Genomic DNA, 21,186 nt, shown 5'->3' with positions numbered 1-21,186 from the left:
AAAGCTAGAACCTTGATTTTTTTTGATATTAAATTTTTAGTATAAATACACATTTTACAAAACAAATAAATCTTGGACGACCCCTAGAAGAGTGTCCATAAAACAAGTTACTTTAAAGGTATTTTGATCCTTTTCGACCCCAAACTTAGAAAAACGCCATATATCCAATTTTGACCAAATCCGTTTCTTTTAGCCTTACATGAAAGCTTAGGGTGTCCCCTTTCCGAAACCGATCTGGAAACCCGGATTTGGTCACTGTGGCCGCCAGGAATCCGGCAAATTTCAACAAATCAGCATACATTCGACAGGTATTTGCATGTAATATGACCACAAATACTAAAAACAGGGCCAGGTGACCTACCGGTTCCGGAAATCCGGAACATCCGAAAGGTTCATGTTTTATTGTTTTTCACGTATATGCGATACCATTACACTCACGATAGTTGAACTTGATCCATAGAAACTTACTACAATCACAATACATATTGCCAACTCCACTCTGGAGTGTTACTGGTCAATTCCAGGTAGCCTGGAACCGGTTTCCGAGTACCCGATTAACGGCCAACTTGATTTTGCCTTCCTCACTGAGGTAAGGCTATAATCCTGCTCGAAAAATGAACTTTTGAAAAACAGCTCGTAGACCTATATTCATGTATACCTATCGACTCAGAATCGAAAACTGAACAAATGTCTGTGTGTGTGTGTGTATGTGTGTGCGTATTCCCCTTGGTGCTCAAAATTCTTGCCAAGTTTTCTCGGCCCTGGCTGATCCGATTTGAGCCAATCTAGTTGCATTCGATCCGGTTTGGTGCCCCATACTGCACTATTGAATTGTTTGAAGATCCGATAAGTAGTTCAAAAGTTACGTATAAAAAAGTGCCAGAGTTGCGAATCGGATCTCACATAAATGCATGTAAACTTTGTCCAGACCCATCACCCGACCCATCGTTGGTTAGATTATCAAAAGACCTATCCAACGAGTCCAAAACATTGAAGATCTGGCAACCCTGTCTCAAGTTATGACCACTTAAGTGATATTTATGTACTTTTTAGATGCCGGATCTCACTTAAATGTATGTAAACTATGTCCGGATCCATCATCCAACCCATCGTTGGATAGGTAATCGAAAGACCTTTCCAATGAGTCCAATACATTGAAGATCTGGCAACCCTGTCTCGAGTTATGACCACTTAAGAGATATTTATGTACTTTTTTGATGCCGGATCTTACTTAAATGTATGTAAACTATATCCGGATCCATCATCCAACCCATCGTTGGATAGATCATCAAAAGACCTTTCCAATGAATCCAAAACATTGAAGATCTGGCAACCCTGTCTCGAGTTATGACCACATAAGTGATATTTATGTACTTTTTTGAAGCCGGATCTCACTTAAATGTATGTAAACTATGTCCGGATCCATCATCCAACCCATCGTTGGATGGATCATCAAAAGACCTTTCCAATGAATCCAAAACATTGAAGATCTGGCAACCCTGTCTCGAGTTATGACCACATAAGTGATATTTATGTACTTTTTTGAAGCCGGATCTCACTTAAATGTATGTAAACTATGTCCGGATCCATCATCCAACCCATCGTTGGATAGGTAATCGAAAGACCTTTCCAATGAGTCCAATACATTGAAGATCTGGCAACCCTGTCTCGAGTTATGACCACTTAAGAGATATTTATGTACTTTTTTGATGCCGGATCTTACTTAAATGTATGTAAACTATATCCGGATCCATCATCCAACCCATCGTTGGATAGATCATCAAAAGACCTTTCCAATGAATCCAAAACATTGAAGATCTGGCAACCCTGTCTCGAGTTATGACCACATAAGTGATATTTATGTACTTTTTTGAAGCCGGATCTCACTTAAATGTATGTAAACTATGTCCGGATCCATCATCCAACCCATCGTTGGATGGATCATCAAAAGACCTTTCCAATGAATCCAAAACATTGAAGATCTGGCAACCCTGTCTCAAGTTATGACCACATAAGTGATATTTATGTACTTTTTTGAAGCCGGATCTTACTTAAATGTATGTAAACTATGTCCGGATCCATCATCCAACCCATCGTTGGATAGGTAATCGAAAGACCTTTCCAATGAGTCCAATACATTGAAGATCTGGCAACCCTGTCTCGAGTTATGACCACATAAGTGATATTTATGTACTTTTTTGAAGCCGGATCTCACTTAAATGTATGTAAACTATGTCCGGATCCATCATCCAACCCATCGTTGGATAGGTAATCGAAAGACCTTTCCAATGAGTCCAATACATTGAAGATCTGGCAACCCTGTCTCGAGTTATGACCACATAAGTGATATTTATGTACTTTTTTGATGCCGGATCTTACTTAAATGTATGTAAACTATATCCGGATCCATCATCCAACCCATCGTTGGATAGATCATCAAAAGACCTTTCCAATGAGTCCAAAACATTGAAGATCTGGCAACCCTGTCTCGAGTTATGACCACTTAAGAGATATTTATGTACTTTTTTGATGCCGGATCTTACTTAAATGTATGTAAACTATATCCGGATCCATCATCCAACCCATCGTTGGATAGATCATCAAAAGACCTTTCCAATGAATCCAAAACATTGAAGATCTGGCAACCCTGTCTCGAGTTATGACCACATAAGTGATATTTATGTACTTTTTTGAAGCCGGATCTCACTTAAATGTATGTAAACTATGTCCGGATCCATCATCCAACCCATCGTTGGATAGGTAATCGAAAGACCTATCCAACGAGTCCAAAACATTGAAGATCTGGCATTCCTGTCTCAAGTTATGACCACTTAAGTGATATTTATGTACTTTTAGATGCCGGATCTCACTTAAATGTATGTAAACTATGTCCGGATCCATCATCCAACCCATCGTTGGATAGGTAATCGAAAGACCTTTCCAATGAGTCCAATACATTGAAGATCTGGCAACCCTGTCTCGAGTTATGACCACTTAAGAGATATTTATGTACTTTTTGATGCCGGATCTTACTTAAATGTATGTAAACTATATCCGGATCCATCATCCAACCCATCGTTGGATAGATCATCAAAAGACCTTTCCAATGAATCCAAAACATTGAAGATCTGGCAACCCTGTCTCGAGTTATGACCACATAAGTGATATTTATGTACTTTTTTGAAGCCGGATCTCACTTAAATGTATGTAAACTATGTCCGGATCCATCATCCAACCCATCGTTGGATGGATCATCAAAAGACCTTTCCAATGAATCCAAAACATTGAAGATCTGGCAACCCTGTCTCGAGTTATGACCACATAAATGATATTTATGTACTTTTTTGAAGCCGGATCTCACTTAAATGTATGTAAACTATGTCCGGATCCATCATCCAACCCATCGTTGGATAGGTAATCGAAAGACCTTTCCAATGAGTCCAATACATTGAAGATCTGGCAACCCTGTCTCGAGTTATGACCACTTAAGAGATATTTATGTACTTTTTTGATGCCGGATCTTACTTAAATGTATGTAAACTATATCCGGATCCATCATCCAACCCATCGTTGGATAGATCATCAAAAGACCTTTCCAATGAATCCAAAACATTGAAGATCTGGCAACCCTGTCTCGAGTTATGACCACATAAGTGATATTTATGTACTTTTTTGAAGCCGGATCTCACTTAAATGTATGTAAACTATGTCCGGATCCATCATCCAACCCATCGTTGGATGGATCATCAAAAGACCTTTCAATGAATCCAAAACATTGAAGATCTGGCAACCCTGTCTCGAGTTATGACCACATAAGTGATATTTATGTACTTTTTTGAAGCCGGATCTCACTTAAATGTATGTAAACTATGTCCGGATCCATCATCCAACCCATCGTTGGATAGGTAATCGAAAGACCTTTCCAATGAGTCCAATACATTGAAGATCTGGCAACCCTGTCTCGAGTTATGACCACATAAGTGATATTTATGTACTTTTTTGAAGCCGGATCTCACTTAAATGTATGTAAACTATGTCCGGATCCATCATCAACCCATCGTTGGATAGGTAATCGAAAGACCTTTCCAATGAGTCCAATACATTGAAGATCTGGCAACCCTGTCTCGAGTTATGACCACTTAAGAGATATTTATGTACTTTTTTGATGCCGGATCTTACTTAAATGTATGTAAACTATATCCGGATCCATCATCCAACCCATCGTTGGATAGATCATCAAAAGACCTTTCCAATGAGTCCAAAACATTGAAGATCTGGCAACCCTGTCTCGAGTTATGACCACTTAAGTGATATTTATGTACTTTTTTGAAGCCGGATCTCACTTAAATGTATGTAAACTATGTCCGGATCCATCATTCAACGCATCGTTGGATAGGTAATCAAAAGACTTTTCCAATGAGTCCAATACATTGAAGATCTGGCAACCCTGTCTCGAGTTATGACCACTTAAGTGATATTTATGTACTTTTTTGATGCCGGATCTCAATTAAATGTATGTAAACTATGTCCGGCTCCACTATCCAACCCATCGTTGGATAGATCATCAAAAGACCTTTCCAATGAGTCCAAAACATTGAAGATCTGGCAACCCTGTCTCAAGTTATGACCACTTAAGTGATATTTATATACTTTTTTGAAGCCGGATCTCACTTAAATGTATGTAAACTATGTCCGGATCCATCATCCAACCCATCGTTGGATAGGTAATCGAAAGACCTTTCCAATGAGTCCAATACATTGAAGATCTGGCAACCCTGTCTCAAGTTATGATCACTTAAGTGATATTTATGTACTTTTTTGATGCCGGATCTCACTTAAATGCATGTAAACAATGTCCGGATCCATCATCCGACCCATCGTTGGTTATGTAATCAAAAGAACTTTCTAATGAGTCCAAAACATTGAAGATCTGACTACGCTCAGTCTCAAGTTATGACCGCTTAAGTAACATTTCGACGCCAACATTTCAAAAAGCGTCATGTACAAACCATGCGTTTTGAGAAAAACGCATTTGAATGTTGAACATCCATTTTCAATTCCCATTTTAATATAAAAGCAAAATAAGATGTTCTAATGATAACAAACGATGAAAAACGTTGCTTTTATTGATACTTGATCATCCAAATTCAATAAAACATTATTTCCGTAATTTTATTTGAGAAAAACAAACATAACTTCTTTTGAAATCACCAACGTCTATATCACCCTGCTGTCATTGAGGGGACGCTTTGTTATGATTCGTTTTCTTCGCCGAATGTACATGGCGCTTTGTTCATGTTGCTTTTTTTTCGTCACGAGGTTCATGTAGTCTTTTGTTTGACAGGTTGACAGGGCTATATAAACAGGGACTGCTGATGGCAGAGATTTTGTTTATGTTACTTTATTTAAAATCATGATTTAACAGACTTTACTGAAGTAACTTTTGCTCATTTTTGGTGGAGAGGTAGCTTATTAGGAGTACTTGCAGAATATGCAATAACTCAGAAAGTGTCAAAATGTACATGATGCCTTTTGAAATGTTACCGTCGATTTGTGTATTTCTTTATTGAGAAACAAGCCTTACCCGAAAACTTCGTTCTGCCTTTTTTTCGTTTGTTGACGTTTTTAACGTTTTTGCTTCTTCAGCCTCCTGTGATCTAAATTTGATTTTACGTAACTTTCTCCATATAATCTGCAGATTTTCCGGAATCGGTTCCAGAGTGGCCAAAGTTATAACTTTTGGCGTAAGAACCTATCTTGGACTTATACGAACCCAACGCAACAAATATCACCTCGATCCGACGTTCCGTGTTGAATTGATTCGCGTTCGAACAAAACCGTCGAAATTTTTTATATATATAGATAGAAGATAGATAGAAATTGTGTCCAAACCCATCATGTCACCAAATGTTGGTGAAAAGTGAGGAAGGCAACAACCACATAGGTGGATTAAGTTAGTTTTTTTTTATGAAACCCCAACATGTTGCATATCAATCATCATGAAATTGGAAGATATGACAGTCTGTGGCCAAGTCGAAGTTTGCTGACCATTTCTGGCCACTCTGTAACCGGTGTCCGGTGGCCCCCTGGGGACAGTTCCGGAATATAAGAGCAACCCTATCATCCGACATATCAAACTTCATGAAATTGAAAGATATGTCAATCTAATGTCATGCCAGTGTTCGCTGACCCAATATGGCCACTCTGAAACCGGTTTCCGGTGGCCCCTTGTAATCTGACCCATTCTGGCAACTCTTGAACCGATTTCCAGTGGCCCTTTGTGGACACTTCCTGAATATGCAAGAAACACTATCATCTGACATTTGTCATATTCTCGTATTCTGAAAAAGATTAACTTATCTTTACATTCGTTGCTGATTACTTATTTAGACTGAATTTAAGAAATCAAAATCAATATCAAACTATTCGCTCTACAGCTTTGCCTAAGCGTTCTCGATTACGAGATTTCTACTTGAAACTAGGTGTTCGATGGCTTGATTGTTGAGGCAATTGCAAACCTCTTTTTACTGAAAAATCAAAAAATTTCAAAGAAATTGCGTGTATTTTTCTTTAGGTGTAAAGCCCGTCCAATTTCCTACAAATTTGTCTTTGACCTATTTTTGATACGCTGCAACGGTTTCGAAATACAGTAATTTTTAAATTACAAAATACAAAAAATGTTTAAATTTCTTACGCCCTTCTCAAATGTTTTGATTTCAGCTTGAATTGATCTTTGGTCTCAAATGCCTCAAATATATGTATCTCTGTTGAACGGTTTAATTTGATGTCCTTAAATCTCCCTTAACTCTGATAATGCAATCGCCCAAACAAAAAAATTACTCAACCTTTCGCTGCTAAAATCCCCAAGAGATCTTCATTGTTCCTAAAGTTACCTCACCAAAACAACCATTAAAACTTTCATATTACCCTATAAAAATAACGAGAATGTTTCTTCTCCTAAAAAAAAACAGTCTCTCCCTCAACACGTGTCACCACCCCCTGCGTTCACCTCGGGTGAGGTCATGTTTTTCTTTCCCCAGAAAAAAAAGAATATCTTCTAGAGATCCACGCGTGCACTTTCCCAGGTTATTCGCCTCGGCATCATTTATCATACGGAGAAAATTTCACCCGCCCCCAAAAAGAACACATCTTGCTCGGATCTTGGACTCTCTGCCAAAAGGAGCAGCAGCATGTCCAACAGGCGATGCCTGGCTTTAACATGTGAGCTCCCCCCCCCCCCTTCTTCGAAGTGAATCCCGTCCAATTTGTTGTCCAAAAGGATGCGTCCTCCGTTGGGTTGTATGTTTCGGGCAATGTTTATGGAGATTTATTAGCATTCTCATAATTCTTCACCGCTTTTGTCGCGCGCACGCTGGCCTCGTTAAGGAGCCCGGCGTCCTGCTCCTTAAGGGGGGAAGGAAAAAAGTTGTTTTCGGCCAACGCCGGGATGTGCTTCGTGGAAGATCGTTTGTTGTACATAAATTTTAATAACGTAAGCAGAAGGAATGGTCGCTTGCTTTCCCTCCCATGAGAGGTTTTGCTGATTTTGGAGTAAAAATGGGCACTTTTTTTTTAAGAAGAAGAAGGAGAAGGCCAAAGTCGAATGTCGTTCCGCCGAGGGCCGACAACGACCGTTTATGATTAAATATCACAAAAATGGTGGCGACGACGACGACGTCGTGCACAAATTTGGTCCTGTTTGTTGTTGTTGAATATTACATTTCACGAGCTTTAATGTTTTCTTTTTTTTTTTTTCAAACGAGGGGAAGAAGGTAACGACGAAATTTTATCTTTTTCATTTTGTGAAAATGGCACATTAGGTAATATATATTAGGCAAAATTATTTCATTATCGTGAACCGTAACGGCCCATTCTCCGGCCTCCAAGGTACACGTGTACCCTCATTAGTTAAAGGACAGGACACAACGTTTATTGCCAATCACCAGCCGTCCGCGCTACCGTCAGTTGGTAATTAGGAAGATGAAAGGCGACCCTTGATGGCACACGCGCGCGTCCGTCCTTAATACACTGTCACACTGGGTGACATTTCCCCCCACCAAAAATCATGTCCCTGAATCAGCGGACCAGATGTTTATCACTATCGTCGTCGTGTGTATGCAACAGATTTTCCTCGGGGGGTTTGTTTTCGATGTTTTTTTTCAAGCTCATCATGATGTTAATCAAATGAATCTGTCATTAATCAATATCGGTGTTTTATGAGGGTTTTATGAAAGGACCACCTTTTTCAGAGGGTAGATCCTGATGAATGTTCAAAGAGATGTAGAACGCGCGCGATGGCTAATTGGTGACATTCGGGGAAGCTTCTATCACATGCTTTTCAAATGTTATTTTTGTAACATGAATGGAACATGCTCCAATTGATGATGTTTTTTCAATTCAATTCGGTTTTATTGGTGAATAATCAAGATACAATAAGTTCTTTTGAGGTACATAACAGAGTTTTGGAGTTCCTTACAGCTGTGTGTTACATCATGATCCATTTTGGAACAGTTATTGCTTGTAAATAAAGGTGTCACCAAGAGTAAGAAAAATATAAAAAAAACTTACTAAAATTGCAAGGAAAGGGGATAGAAATAGAAAAAGCTTAAAACTAGATCACAGTATTTTATCCTTTATAGATGTGCTTGATCATCAGCTCCCCAAGGGCCAGGAATTGCTCCGCCTTGTTACGGCAGGTCCGAAACCGCGTCATCATCTCCCCTGCGAGAGCAAAGAACTCTGGCAGGGTAAAGAGATCTTCTCCGGTAACTTCTTGCTGGGCCGTATTGCCACTGCCGGCAGCGACCACGCTGGCGAACGATCGCCCCCATCCAGGAGGGAACGCTGAGTTGTCCGCAATTGATGATGTTTCAATCAAAAGATCCTACAAAAAGAAAGATTCTATTTGATATTTTGATCACGAAAAGAATTGATATATATTTTTTGAAAGCTACCATCACTTAACGAGAGTGATTAGCAAATTCATAATTTTATTCATGGTTCATTATTTCTTGCTTTTCTATTACGGACTTCAATATCAAGATATCAACCAGGTTCATTTCAAATAAGAGATTCTTAATTTCTTTAAAAAGATGATGGAATAACAAACATTAAGGAAATTTAGAAAATTAGGAATATTTGAAAATTTTAGAAAGCTTAGATAATTTAGAATATTTAAAAATTTTGAGAAAATTAGAAAATTTGAAATATTAAGAAAATTAGGAAAATTCAGAAAATTTAGAAAATTTAGAAAATTAAAAAAAAATAGAAAATTCATTAAATTTAGAAAATTTAGAAAATTTAGAAAATTTAGAAAATTTAGAAAATTTAGAAAATTTAGAAAATTTAGAAAATTTAGAAAATTTAGAAAATTTAGAAAATTTAAAAAAATTAGAAAATTTAGAAAATTTAGAAAATTTAGAAACTTTAGAAAATTTAGAAAATATAAAGACTTTAGAAAATTTAGAAAATATAAAAAATTTAAAAAAATTAGAAAATTTAGAAAATTAAGAAAATTTAGAAAATTTAGAAAATTTAGAAAATTTAGAAAATTTAGAAATTTTAAAAAATTAAAAAAATTTAGAAAATTTAGAAAATTTAGAAAATTTAGAAAATTTAGAAAATTTAGAAAATTTAGAAAATTTAGAAAATTTAGAAAATTTAGAAAATTTAGAAAATTTAGAAAATTTAGAAAATTTACAAAATTTGGAAAATTTAGAAAATTTGGAAAATTTAGAAAATTTACAAAATTTAGAAAGTTTAGAAAATTTAGAAAGTTTAAAAAATTAAGAAAATTTAGAAAATTTAGAAAATTTAGAAAATTTAGAAAATTTAGAAAATTTAGAAAATTTAGAAAATTTAGAAAATTTAGAAAATTTAGAAAATTTAGAAAATTTAGAAAATTTATAAAATTTATAAAATTTATAAAATTTATAAAACTTATAAAATTTATAAAATTTATAAAATTTATAAAATTTATAAAATTTATAAAATTTATAAAATTTATAAAATTTATAAAATTTATAAAATTTATAAAATTTATAAAATTTATAAAATTTAGAAAATTTAAAAAATTTAGAAAATTTAGAAAATTTAAAAAATTTAGAAAATTTAGAAAATTTTGAAAATTCAGAATATTTAAAAAATTTAGAAAATTTAAAAAATTTAGAAAATTTAGAAAATTTAGAAAATTTAGAAAATTTAGAAAATTTAGAAAATTCAGAAAATTTAGAAAATTTAGAAAATTTAGAAAATTTAGAAAATTTAGAAAATTTAGAAAATTTAGAAAATTTAGAAAATTTAAAAAATTTAGAAAATTTAGAAAATTTAGAAAATTTAGAAAATTTAGAAAATTTAGAATATTTAGAAAATTAAGAAAATTTAGAAAATTTAGAAAATTAAGAAAATTTAGAAAATTTAGAAAATTTAGAAAATTTAGAAAATTTAGATAATTTAGAAAATTTAGAAAATTAAGAAAGTTTAGAAAATTTAGAAAATTTAGAAAATTTAGAAAATTTAGAAAATTTAGAAAATTTAGAAAATTTAGAAAATTTAGAAAATTTAGAAAATTTAGATAATTTAGATAATTTAGAAAATTTAGAAAATTTAGAAAATTTAGAAAATTTAGAAAATTTAGAAAATTTAGAAAATTTAGAAAATTTAAAAAAATTAGAAAATTTAGAAAATTTAAAAAATTTAGAAAATTTAGAAAATTCAGAAAATTTAAAAAATTTAGAAAATTTAGAAAATTTAGAAAAGTTGGAAATTTAGAAAATTTAGAAAATTTAGAAAATTTAGAAAATTTAGAAAATTTAGAAAATTTAGAAAATTTAGAAAATTTAGAAAATTTAGAAAATTTAGAAAATTTAGAAAATTCAGAAAATTCATAAAATCGAGAAAATCTCGATATTCTACAAAATACGAATAACTTGGAATTTCACCAAAAGTCTAAGATCATAAATGAAATCAAGCAACCAGAGATTTAGCTTCAACTTCAAAGAACGATTGACTTGAAAAAAAAACCAAAGAAATTTTGCAAACAAAAACCATCTTCAACTGGCTGTTCCACTTTGATTCACAAACAAACGAAATAAAACTTCACCCAAGAAAGCAAAAAGAGCAAAGTGCTTTTCCTTCCACGAATCTCCCGCAAAACCCACCACCCTGCCTCGCTGTTTTTCAAACCTTCCTGTCGACATTCTCCGGAGACAGCGGCGCGGCGAAAAGCACAAATATCCTGACTTTGTCACCAAAGTACACAAAAAGAAGATAAATTGCCTAGTGCCCAAGATTGAATTTGATTTAAATTTATGATTTTCTGTGTGTATTTTTTTTCTCGCACTCTTGTTCCGCACTGATGCGGGGTGGGGGGAGTGAAAAACTTTTCTTCTTTTTCCTACCCCTCCCCCCTCATAATGATGTTGAGGGGGAAGAGAATCAAAAGAAATTTTCACAATGCAAAACAAAATCTACGATTTGCGCCGCCCCGAGAGAGAGAACGAGCGAATTACTTTTAATAAAAATGGAAAATCTTTGTTCAATTTCCAAAAGTGAATCCTCCCTGCTCGGTTCAAGGAGCGCGAGTGGGCGAACCTTTTGACAAGTGCAAAACATTTCGCGGTGGTGGCGTTTGGGTTAGGAAAACGTGGGTCCCCCAATTTCGCAAGGATGTGATAAAAGCTCCCCAAAGTCAAGTCAGTCACCATTTGAGAGCGCGCGTGCCTGGCAAGATTTACAACCATTGCGCGTGAATGGAAGTGCTTTTGCTGAATTATTATTCAAATGGTTACAACTAATCCAAAATCTGCGCGAAAGTGGATTAGGTTAAGTAGTGAAGTTTTCGTGATCAAGGAAATAAACGAATTGAAAGAAGAAAACACAAAAATGTTTATTTTTTTAATTATGAAAGAAATCGCTGTTTTATGCATAAAAGTGTCCACACTTACCACCGCGGTTCTCGCTATCCGCTGGCTTAACTTGAATAGCACGGTTCATCTGGAAAAAAACAGGAAAAAAGAAGAGACATTATTTTAACCATCCAAAAAAGCCACCGAATGAAAGTTTTATGAAATGGCGAACATATAATGTTATTATCGGGCCGTTTTTCCCTCTGCAGAGTGCAGAACAATAAAATTGCAAAAGCATAATTTTCACCCACTTCACGTAAGGCCCGCCCAGACACGCGGGAAAAGCCCCTGCCAAGAATGTAGGCAGCGAAGAAGAGGATTTTAATGTTTTTCAGCCTTTTTAATTTATATTCAATTCCAGCTTCGACTCGTCGCAGGAAGTCCTCCAAGTTAACGGGGATTGGGCACTGTAAAAAATGTTGAACGCGCCTAAATTGTTCATTTATTTTTTATTTACAAAATCACAAAAATTTTAAAACTTTATACGCTGCTCTAGATAAAAATATATAATTGTGTGCAAAAAAATCGATCTTCTTAAAATTTCATGCAATATTTCAAATTGTTGAAAATTTAGCATAACCAATTTTTTGTGGTAAGAATCTATTTAAGTAAGTAATGATATCCATACCATTATTTTAAATTATTATATTTTGCTAAATTTTTATTGTAGTGAAACATCTTGCAAACTTAAACTTCGTTTAACAATCTGTATTTGTGAAAAATATTTGTTCATGATGAAACTTTGTTCATGCATAACTTATGTCATCAAATTTGCATCATCAGTTTTTCCATACAAGTCTCCATACAATTTTGGGGGTTGGTCATACAAAATAAGTATGTAAATTTATGAAATTCTGTATCTTGAGAAGGAATTTTCTGATCGATTTGGTGTCTTTAGCAAAGTTTTACGTTAAGATTTAAACTTTTCGAAAACAAATAGGAGCGCGATAAAATTCAGATTTTTTGATTTCTGAAAGTTAAAATTAAAGTTAAATATTTTAGTAGACATGAAAATGACATTGAAAAATCGTATTTTTCTGGAAAATTCGAAAACCTGGAAAAAAACTAATAAAAATAATTTGTTTGAGATAGGGTATATGGCCCTATTTTGGACCTACTATCCAAAGCGTCAACACATTTCGCATGGTTCTCAGGAACGGTCTAACTAATTTGGCTCGTTTCAGGATTGGTTTGTGCCTTAATTTATGCTTAACAAAGTGTACTTTTGAAAATTGAAAATAATTTAACCATTTCATTGTAATAAGCATTTCAAGTAAAACATTTTTTGGATGCTTTTTGGACTTATTGAATGTATTTTGGAGACATCGTTGAACCTATTTTGGACCCACACTCTGATTGGTTGAAATTTTGACAACTTGAATTGCGGCGTGCGGCGTCAAAACGCACACTTACAAAAGCTCGGGTTGATAAACCAAAGGGCCTATCCACGATTTAAATTGGAAAATATTTATTTCAGAATTTAAATAATTATTTTAAAATAATGCATTTGAATTTGAAAACGTGTTTTAATTATATTGAATGGAAAACTCCCGCAACCTTAGCAAGTCGCTGTCCTATTTTCTTATTTGCGTATTCTTCCGACTAAATGTTCAAGCATTAGAACATAGAAAAGGGTTGAGACGTTATTATTCGCAATAAAACCACCTCAACTTAAGTGGAATGAATGACAGAGATAATTAAAAAGCTACAAAGATTTTTTTATCTTCAGTTCTAAATTTTACGCAGAGCTGAAGTTCAAATATTACCTATTAAACATCAAGAAATTTTAAAGGGAGATTATAGCTTGTAACTTGGTGTGAAACTTTCACATCTGTTATGTTAAACTTTACAGTCGCTTGACAGAAAGTTTAACTACATGTTTCACTTTTAAAAAACAATGTAAGATTTGACAAGATTGCCTACCGTTCGGATCGGCTAGGAGGGGCGTAGTTTCAAAATTGATTATATTATAGGTGTTGAATAAATCATGTAACCAGTTATGTCTCAAATCATCTATATATATAAAAAATTTCGACGGTTTTGTTCGAACGCGAATCAGTTCAATACTGAGCGTCGGATCGAGGTGCTCTTTGTTGCGTTGGGTTCGTATAATCCCAGGGAAGGTTTATACGCTAACTAATTGACACTTTGGCCACTCTGGAACCGATTCCGGAGCATCGGCAAATTGTATGGAGAAAGTTACGTAAAATCAAATTTTGATCACAGGAGGCTAAATTGGCAAAAAATCGAAAAACGTCAACAAACGAAAAAAAAAAGGCAGAACGAAGTTTGTCGGGTAAGGCTTGTAAAATATATAAAAGTACAAAATTAGACTACATCCTCAAAGTTAACATCGCATTTACCTCCAATGCTACAATTTTTTTTCGAAGATTTTTATTTTTCTAACAAATGCAATGATTTCATTTTATCTCTCCTTTCCGGAGCTTGCAGGAAACGATCCGGGATGATCTGAAAACTGCAATTTTCCCAACTAGCAACACTGCGAAGTGCACAAAGACTCAACTAGCTCTCCATTTGTCGAAATTGTTTCACACACCTCTTCTTTCAAAATCTCTAAGATTGTTTTTTTTTCGAAATGATTTAAATTCCCACAAAAAAATTATAAATTTTCGAAGCTGGAGATACAATTACACTTCAGAATAAAGAAAAATGAACAATAATCGATATATTTTGATAAAAATTTATGGTTTATTTGTGTTTCTAATATGATTGACTTAGTAATCTAAAAGTGTAATTTATTATAAGCCAACGCTGTCCATTGTGTAAAAATACGTTATAAATACCTGTATTTTTAATTATATATATTAGGCTGGCAAGAAAAAATATTTTTTTTTTGGAAATCTCTCCTTGGTTCAATTGTTTAGGAAATAATAAGTAACTGTGCCTATTTTGAGCCAAATCGGTTAAGGTTAAAATGTCGCTTTTTATCGTTGAAGTTTATATGGGGAAAATCGCAAAAATGTATTCAGAAAACATCATTTCAGTATTTTTGTGCCAGGTGGCGCGGGTCTCGCCCAAAATTGTCCAAGTGTGAGATCCTGTAGGAAATTCAATTCCCTGCAACTTTGTCGGAGGGTCCAAAACGATCCGAGTTGATCCTGATGAATTATTAGCAATGCGATGAAAAGAAATCGGCTTATATACTTGAAACTGGGTACAGTCGTGCCTCGGTTTAGCACCGCATATGGGGATGCAAAACCGAGGCGTGCATAACCGAGGCACAGAGCTTATTGGATTTTGGCTATATGGGAGACATTGGCTATAATTCTATGAATAATCATGCAAACATCAAAAAACTATAGTGTTTTGGAATCGGGATGATGTCAGCTATCCATTAAAATTATTATTTCATGAAAGTTTTCACAAAAATACGTATTTTTCCTGTATTTCGAAAATGCATATTTTTTCTCTAAAGTAACCAAAAATATATTGTTATAGCAATATGGGTATCAAATGATCAGGTTTTTTCATACATTTTGGATGTAATAATAACATTTTTAGAAAATACTCCAAATTTTCACAAAACTACGTTTTTTTCGAAAAAATACTCAGAATTTCAATTTTTACAATATGGGTATCAAACGATCGGGATTTTTCATATATTTCGAATGTAATAACAACATTTTTTGAAAATACTCAAAATTTTCACAAAACTACGTTTTTTCGAAAAAAATACTCAAAACTTAATTTTTTACAATATGGGTATCAAACGATCGGGATTTTTTCATATATTTCGAATGTAATAACATTTTTTTTTTTGAAAATACTCAAAATTTTCACAAAACTACGTATTTTCGAAAAAAATACTCAAAATTTCAGTTTTTACAATATGGGTATCAAACGATCGGGATTTTTTCATACATTTCGAATGTAAAAACAACATTTTTAGAAAATACTCAAAATTTTCACAAAACGACGTATTTTCGAAAAAATACTAAAAATTTCAGTTTTTACAATATGGGTATCAAACGATCGGGATTTTTTCATACATTTCGAATGTAATAATTTTTTTTTTTTTTGAAATTACTCAAAATTTTCACAAAAGGTTTTTGCGATGCCTGTCCGTCGGATCGCATGTTTTTTCGCGTCGTTCGTCGTCGGTGAGTTTGTCGGGTGAGTGCGCGCGTGTGTGTGTGTGTGTGAATATGCGGCTTGCTCTGGTTGTCACGATGACAGTTGAGGCAGTCCGTTTAGTGGTTACCTGTATGTTTGTCTATTCCTTTCTATTGACGTGGCTTTTTTTTCTTCTTAGTTAGATTGTAAAGTTCAAATATCGCGATCGTCTTTCTCGTTAGTCGAGTTTCTTTGTTCTATGATTTGCGATTGTTTTATGGGAAGATTCGTTCTTAATTGCGTTAGCATAATATAAATTATATTTGACCTTTTGTTTCCCGCGAAATCACATTTTAGCATTATAGCTCGTAAAGCACGGTGACAAATATTGTTTCAACGCGATTGTTCAAGTCCTTCAGATAACTCATATTTCATCAGTAATTAATTGGTCGCTCATCTTATAAAAACTTAAAAGTATAAATAGTCTCAGGTCAACTCTACGTAAATGTGTTACGCTGAGTATAATATTTCACCTTTTAATCACACACAATTTTGATTCTATCTTTCCACAGCCGGCTGTCTAAGATTAAATCATTTGTGCTAAACTCAACACCAAATAACCGGGAATGGTCTCATCCGCATCATCCGATTGTTTGCCTTGAGAATACATAATACATCACCCTATCACTCAACGAAATTCATTGATTATTGGGCCACATCATCATCCTCTATGACGAATCCTGGCCATTACCCTTTCCCACTAACAAAATCCCAAGTAGAAGTAGTTTTCCGGCACACGCGGGGTGTGGATATCGTATAGAACCCACCCTTGGTAGCAGCCTGTGCTAACTAACATTCCCGTCCCGTTCCTCGAGATCTACAAACTGACATGGCGGGCGCCGTTGGTGGCCAATGACTGTTTCCTATTAGCAACGGCTCTAGTTTTGATGACCGTGATGTTTTATCTTTTCAGCGCATTCATGAATGCTGTTGATAAGGGAAACATTATTTGATCGTTGAAGCGTATGACCGGTTGTGTTGATAGGATATTACGGTCCTGTTCAGCAACGGAGAAGGACAACCATGGGTGGTCTCTCATGCTCATGCTCATGCTCATGCTCATGCTCAATTACTCAAAATTTTCACAAAACTACGTATGATACCCATATAGTAAAAATTGAAACTTTGAGTATTTTTTTCGAAAATACGTAGTTTTGTGAAAATTTGGAGTATTTTCTAAAAATGTTGTTATTACATTCGAAATGTATGAAAAAATCCCGATCGTTTGATACCCACATTGTAAAAACTGAAATTTTGAGTATTTTTTCGAAAATACGCAGTTTTGTGAAAATTTTGAGTATTTACTAAAAATGTTGTTATTACATTCGAAATGTATGAAAAAATCCCGATTGTTTGATACCCATATTGTAAAAATTGAAATTTTGAGTATTTTTTTTTTCGAAAATACGTAGTTTTGTGAAAATTTGGAGTATTTTCTAAAAATGTTGTTATTACATCCAAAATGTATGAAAAAAACCTGATCATTTGGTACCCATATTGCAATAACAATATATTTTTGGATTTTTTAGAGAAAAAAAATGCATATTCAAAATACAGGAAAAATACGTATTTTTGTAAAAATTTTCATGAAATATTAATTTTAATGGATAACTGACATCATCCCGATTCCAAAACACTATAATTTTTTGATGTTTGCATGATTATTCATAGAATTATAGCCAATGTCTCCCATATAGTCAAAATCCCATAAGCTCTGTGCTTCAGTTAAGCACTGGGCCGTGCTTAACCGAGGCAGCTGAACGGTGCAAAACCGGGGCAGTGCAAAACCGAGGCGTGCAAAACCGAGGCATGACTGTATATAAGAAGTACATAAGAAAATATTTAAAAAAAAATCACCTAAAATCAGGATCATCTCGGATCGTTTTGCATCCTTCGGCAAAGTTGTAGTGAATTTAATTCCTACAAGAATCTTACACTTGGACAATTTTGGGCAAGACCCGCGCCACCTGGCAGAAAAATACTGAAACGATGTTTTTCTGCATACATTTTGCGTTTTCCCCATATAAACAACAACGATAAAAAGCGACCTTTAAACCTTAATACTTATTTTTGCCTAAGGAATCGAGTCAGAAGGTATCCCTGATTTTTTATTGTTTTTCAGTAGAGAGCATTTAAAAGACGTGCAGATGACAATTCAAAGCATTTTTAAGTTTTATAATTCGTATATTTATCGAAAACTGATCGACTGGCGCTTAGGACCTTTTTAAAACTAACCCTAGGCCTAGATTTTTTAAAATAAATTCATACGACCTTATCGAAACCACTCTTGAGCAAGGTTGACAGCGCCTGTCACGGTGACAGCTGACGATTGAATTAACTAGGCCCTTTTGGTTTTTCAATCGTGTCCAGTTCAATTCCAGAAGGGTAGCCAGATTGCATTTTTGAAGCAAATATTAATTAATAGGTGCAGCTAAATTGGTGAAAATAAGGCTGCGAGAAAAATATATCAACATCAGTTTAAATTTTAGGTCAGATTGCAATCAGTCTTAAAAATCATCCCTATCTTTATTATAAATTTGCATTTTTATCATTAAAAATCATATTTTCATTGTTTCTGTTTATCATTTGCTTTTTAAAGCTTAGTTTTATTTGAAATAATTACAGTCGGAAAAACTAATCCAAATTATTAAGTAAAAACTTGGCATTACATTTCAATTAAGTATCGAAATAAATTCATAAACAAAACTGGCAACACCTTGTTATACATGTATTGGTGATAGCCTTGAACTGAAGGAAAAGTAGCTCCAAAAACTGATCCAACGCGGTTGATTAGAAAATATTTTTTCAATTGAGTTTTTTTAAACTATAGATCAGTAATTTCAACGGTTTAGTGACTAAAAACATATAAGTATTAAATAAATAACACTTACATTACTCGGAAACCGGCTGAAAATAGCTTGATGCTAGTGAAAAACAGAAAGTTGTACAAGGTGTCCCGAGCCAAAAGTGATAAGCAACGAGGCCGAAATTTTTGGACCTAATCGATGTGCTAGGAAAATCATAGGAAATGCGAGTGGCATTGGAAAAAGTGGCTGAAAAAGCGGAAATAATCAAAAATGTTAACATTTTTAGAAGAGGTAAGCTACAAAACGATCCTGCTTACACTTTCTGTTGGTTGGATTCAGTAAATTCGTACTTTAAAAGCCTGAACTACCTCGATTAATAAAAATAGGTCCAGAATAGGTACTAGGTCCAAAATAGGGTCATATACCCTATTTATTGATATCATCTACTGGCTTCAAATAACAGCTTTATTTTTGTAACATAAAATTCTTTGTTTCTTTTTTTTTTCTTTAAATCATTTTGAAAAAAATATTTGAGGGGATGAAAAAGATTAATTTTTTTTGTTAATTGATTTTTTTGTTTTAAGCTTTGCCCCTTTCTTCTGATCAAAGAAGCCATTTAATGAGCACATTTCCAGAAAAAGAGTTTGTCCACTCTGAAAAATCTGTTTTATTTAATTTAGCACACAAAAAATATGTACGCAAAAAATGGTATTATAATATTTGGCAGTGTTGTAATTTTTTTGAAAAAAAATTATTAATGGAATTTTTTTTAAAACGATCCAAAATAAACTCATTCTGTTTTGCCTCTCAAAATTTTGTTTAAAAAAATAAATTTAATGAAATCTGTTTGAGAGGATCACGATTAGCAGCTTCCATGATATGACTTAGCAAGGAGAAAATAAAATTTGGCTGTGTTGCCATTTTATTTAAACCAAATTTCTGGGAGATTTTGAAGAAATGATATTGCCTTTCAAAATAAAGTTAAATGTTTGATCGTTCCAAAGTTTTCTATAAATTTTGATTTGAACAATTGAAATCAGAAAGTACTTTACATAATTATCGATAAAGCACTGTTTTATCTGAAATCCACCTTGATTTTAACTTTTGCGAAAATTTTGCATTGTTTCGGATGCTCAATACTAAAAATATTGATTTTGAAAATTTCAGAAAACTTCCTAGGAATTTGTCTGATGATTTGACTTAAGATTGCTGAGGTACAGTTACAACTAGTAAAAAGAAAAAAGGAAATATGAGGTGTTTTGGTTATCACTCAAATTGTACTGAACTCTGCAACTATTGACCCGATGTCAATGCCAAAAACAGTTATTTTCGTGAAATTTCCTGATCTTTTCAATATGTACAAATATTAAAGAATTTATTCCGAAAAGCAGGATTCAAAAAAAGTTTTCATTTGAAAATAGAGATATTTTTAGAAGAAAAAACTTGGGCGTTCAATTAATAACTGTTTTAAAATCTTTTTTTAATTTTTAAATTCTTTTTTGTTTTTATCACAAGCAACTTTAATCATTCATTAAGATTTTTTTGCTAAACTATGCTTTTTATTGATTTTTAAAATCAAATTTCAATGAAATTTCTTAATAAACAAAATACAGATCTGTTAATGTGAATATTATATGAACTAGTTTTCCCAGAAATAATTGCTTAATTTATTTTTTCCTTAATTTTTATGATATAGAGATAAAGAGTTGATAAAAGTTTTTATTTTCATAAAAATAGCTTCAAATTAAAATGAGTGCCATAACTTCTAACAGTGTCTCCTCTCAAGTCGAGGCTTACCCTGGGTGGAATTAAATTTGCGCCTTCGCTGTCGAAAAATAAGAGCCTTTTTGTGAGAGCAGTTCACACAAAAGTTGCCCCCCCCCCTCCGTTCCCCCCTTTCCCCTCTTTTGCCATGATTGAACTCAGCCTCAGCCCGCGAAGAAGACGAAGAAGTCCTACCCCGCGCCGGTGGAAAGTAATTTTCATTTAAATCCTCCTTTACGTCATTTCTCAAAGCCGCAACAATGTTTTCGTTTCATTATGCCAAATATATGGATGTTTTGCGCTGCTCGCGACTGAGCGAGCGGTTCTTCTTCTTCTGAACTGTCAAAAGAGGCGCGCACGTAAGCCGTTTATGTGGTTTTAGAGGGGAAAGTAAGTGCTCGTGCAGCAATATTTTAGACGGGGGCTTCCACGCCTCAGTCAATGAAGAAAAGGCAGGCTTTAGATAAATTTTAATAGTTGTTTCATCATCAAATTTCTCAAAAAAAAACAACACCAAAAGTGCTTTGAAAGGTGAAAATTGAAGCTGAGCAGACGTTTTACTTCTTAATTTCCAC

At 34.0% G+C, this 21,186-nt stretch overlaps 1 protein-coding gene across 9 annotated transcripts in view; it reads right to left on the bottom strand.

Moving 5' to 3' along the window:
* The window catches only part of LOC6043689 (CUGBP Elav-like family member 4), a 1,125,149-nt gene that overhangs the window by 273,731 nt on the left and 830,232 nt on the right, over nucleotides 1-21,186 (bottom strand). For all 9 annotated transcript variants that reach the window (XM_038264507.1, XM_038264509.1, XM_038264505.1 and 6 more), the window contains one exon: nucleotides 11,946-11,994. Coding sequence is in view for 6 of the 9 variants with exons in the window: in XM_038264509.1 (XP_038120437.1) it covers nucleotides 11,946-11,994 (49 nt within the window). In the remaining 3 variants the exon portion in view is untranslated. Of the gene's footprint in view, nucleotides 1-11,945; nucleotides 11,995-21,186 lie in introns of those variants that run through there.

The sequence above is a fragment of the Culex quinquefasciatus genome, chromosome 3, assembly GCF_015732765.1.
Source record: "Culex quinquefasciatus strain JHB chromosome 3, VPISU_Cqui_1.0_pri_paternal, whole genome shotgun sequence".
NCBI classification, from domain to species: Eukaryota; Metazoa; Arthropoda; class Insecta; order Diptera; family Culicidae; genus Culex; species Culex quinquefasciatus.
This window is presented reverse-complemented; position numbering and strand designations above follow the sequence as displayed.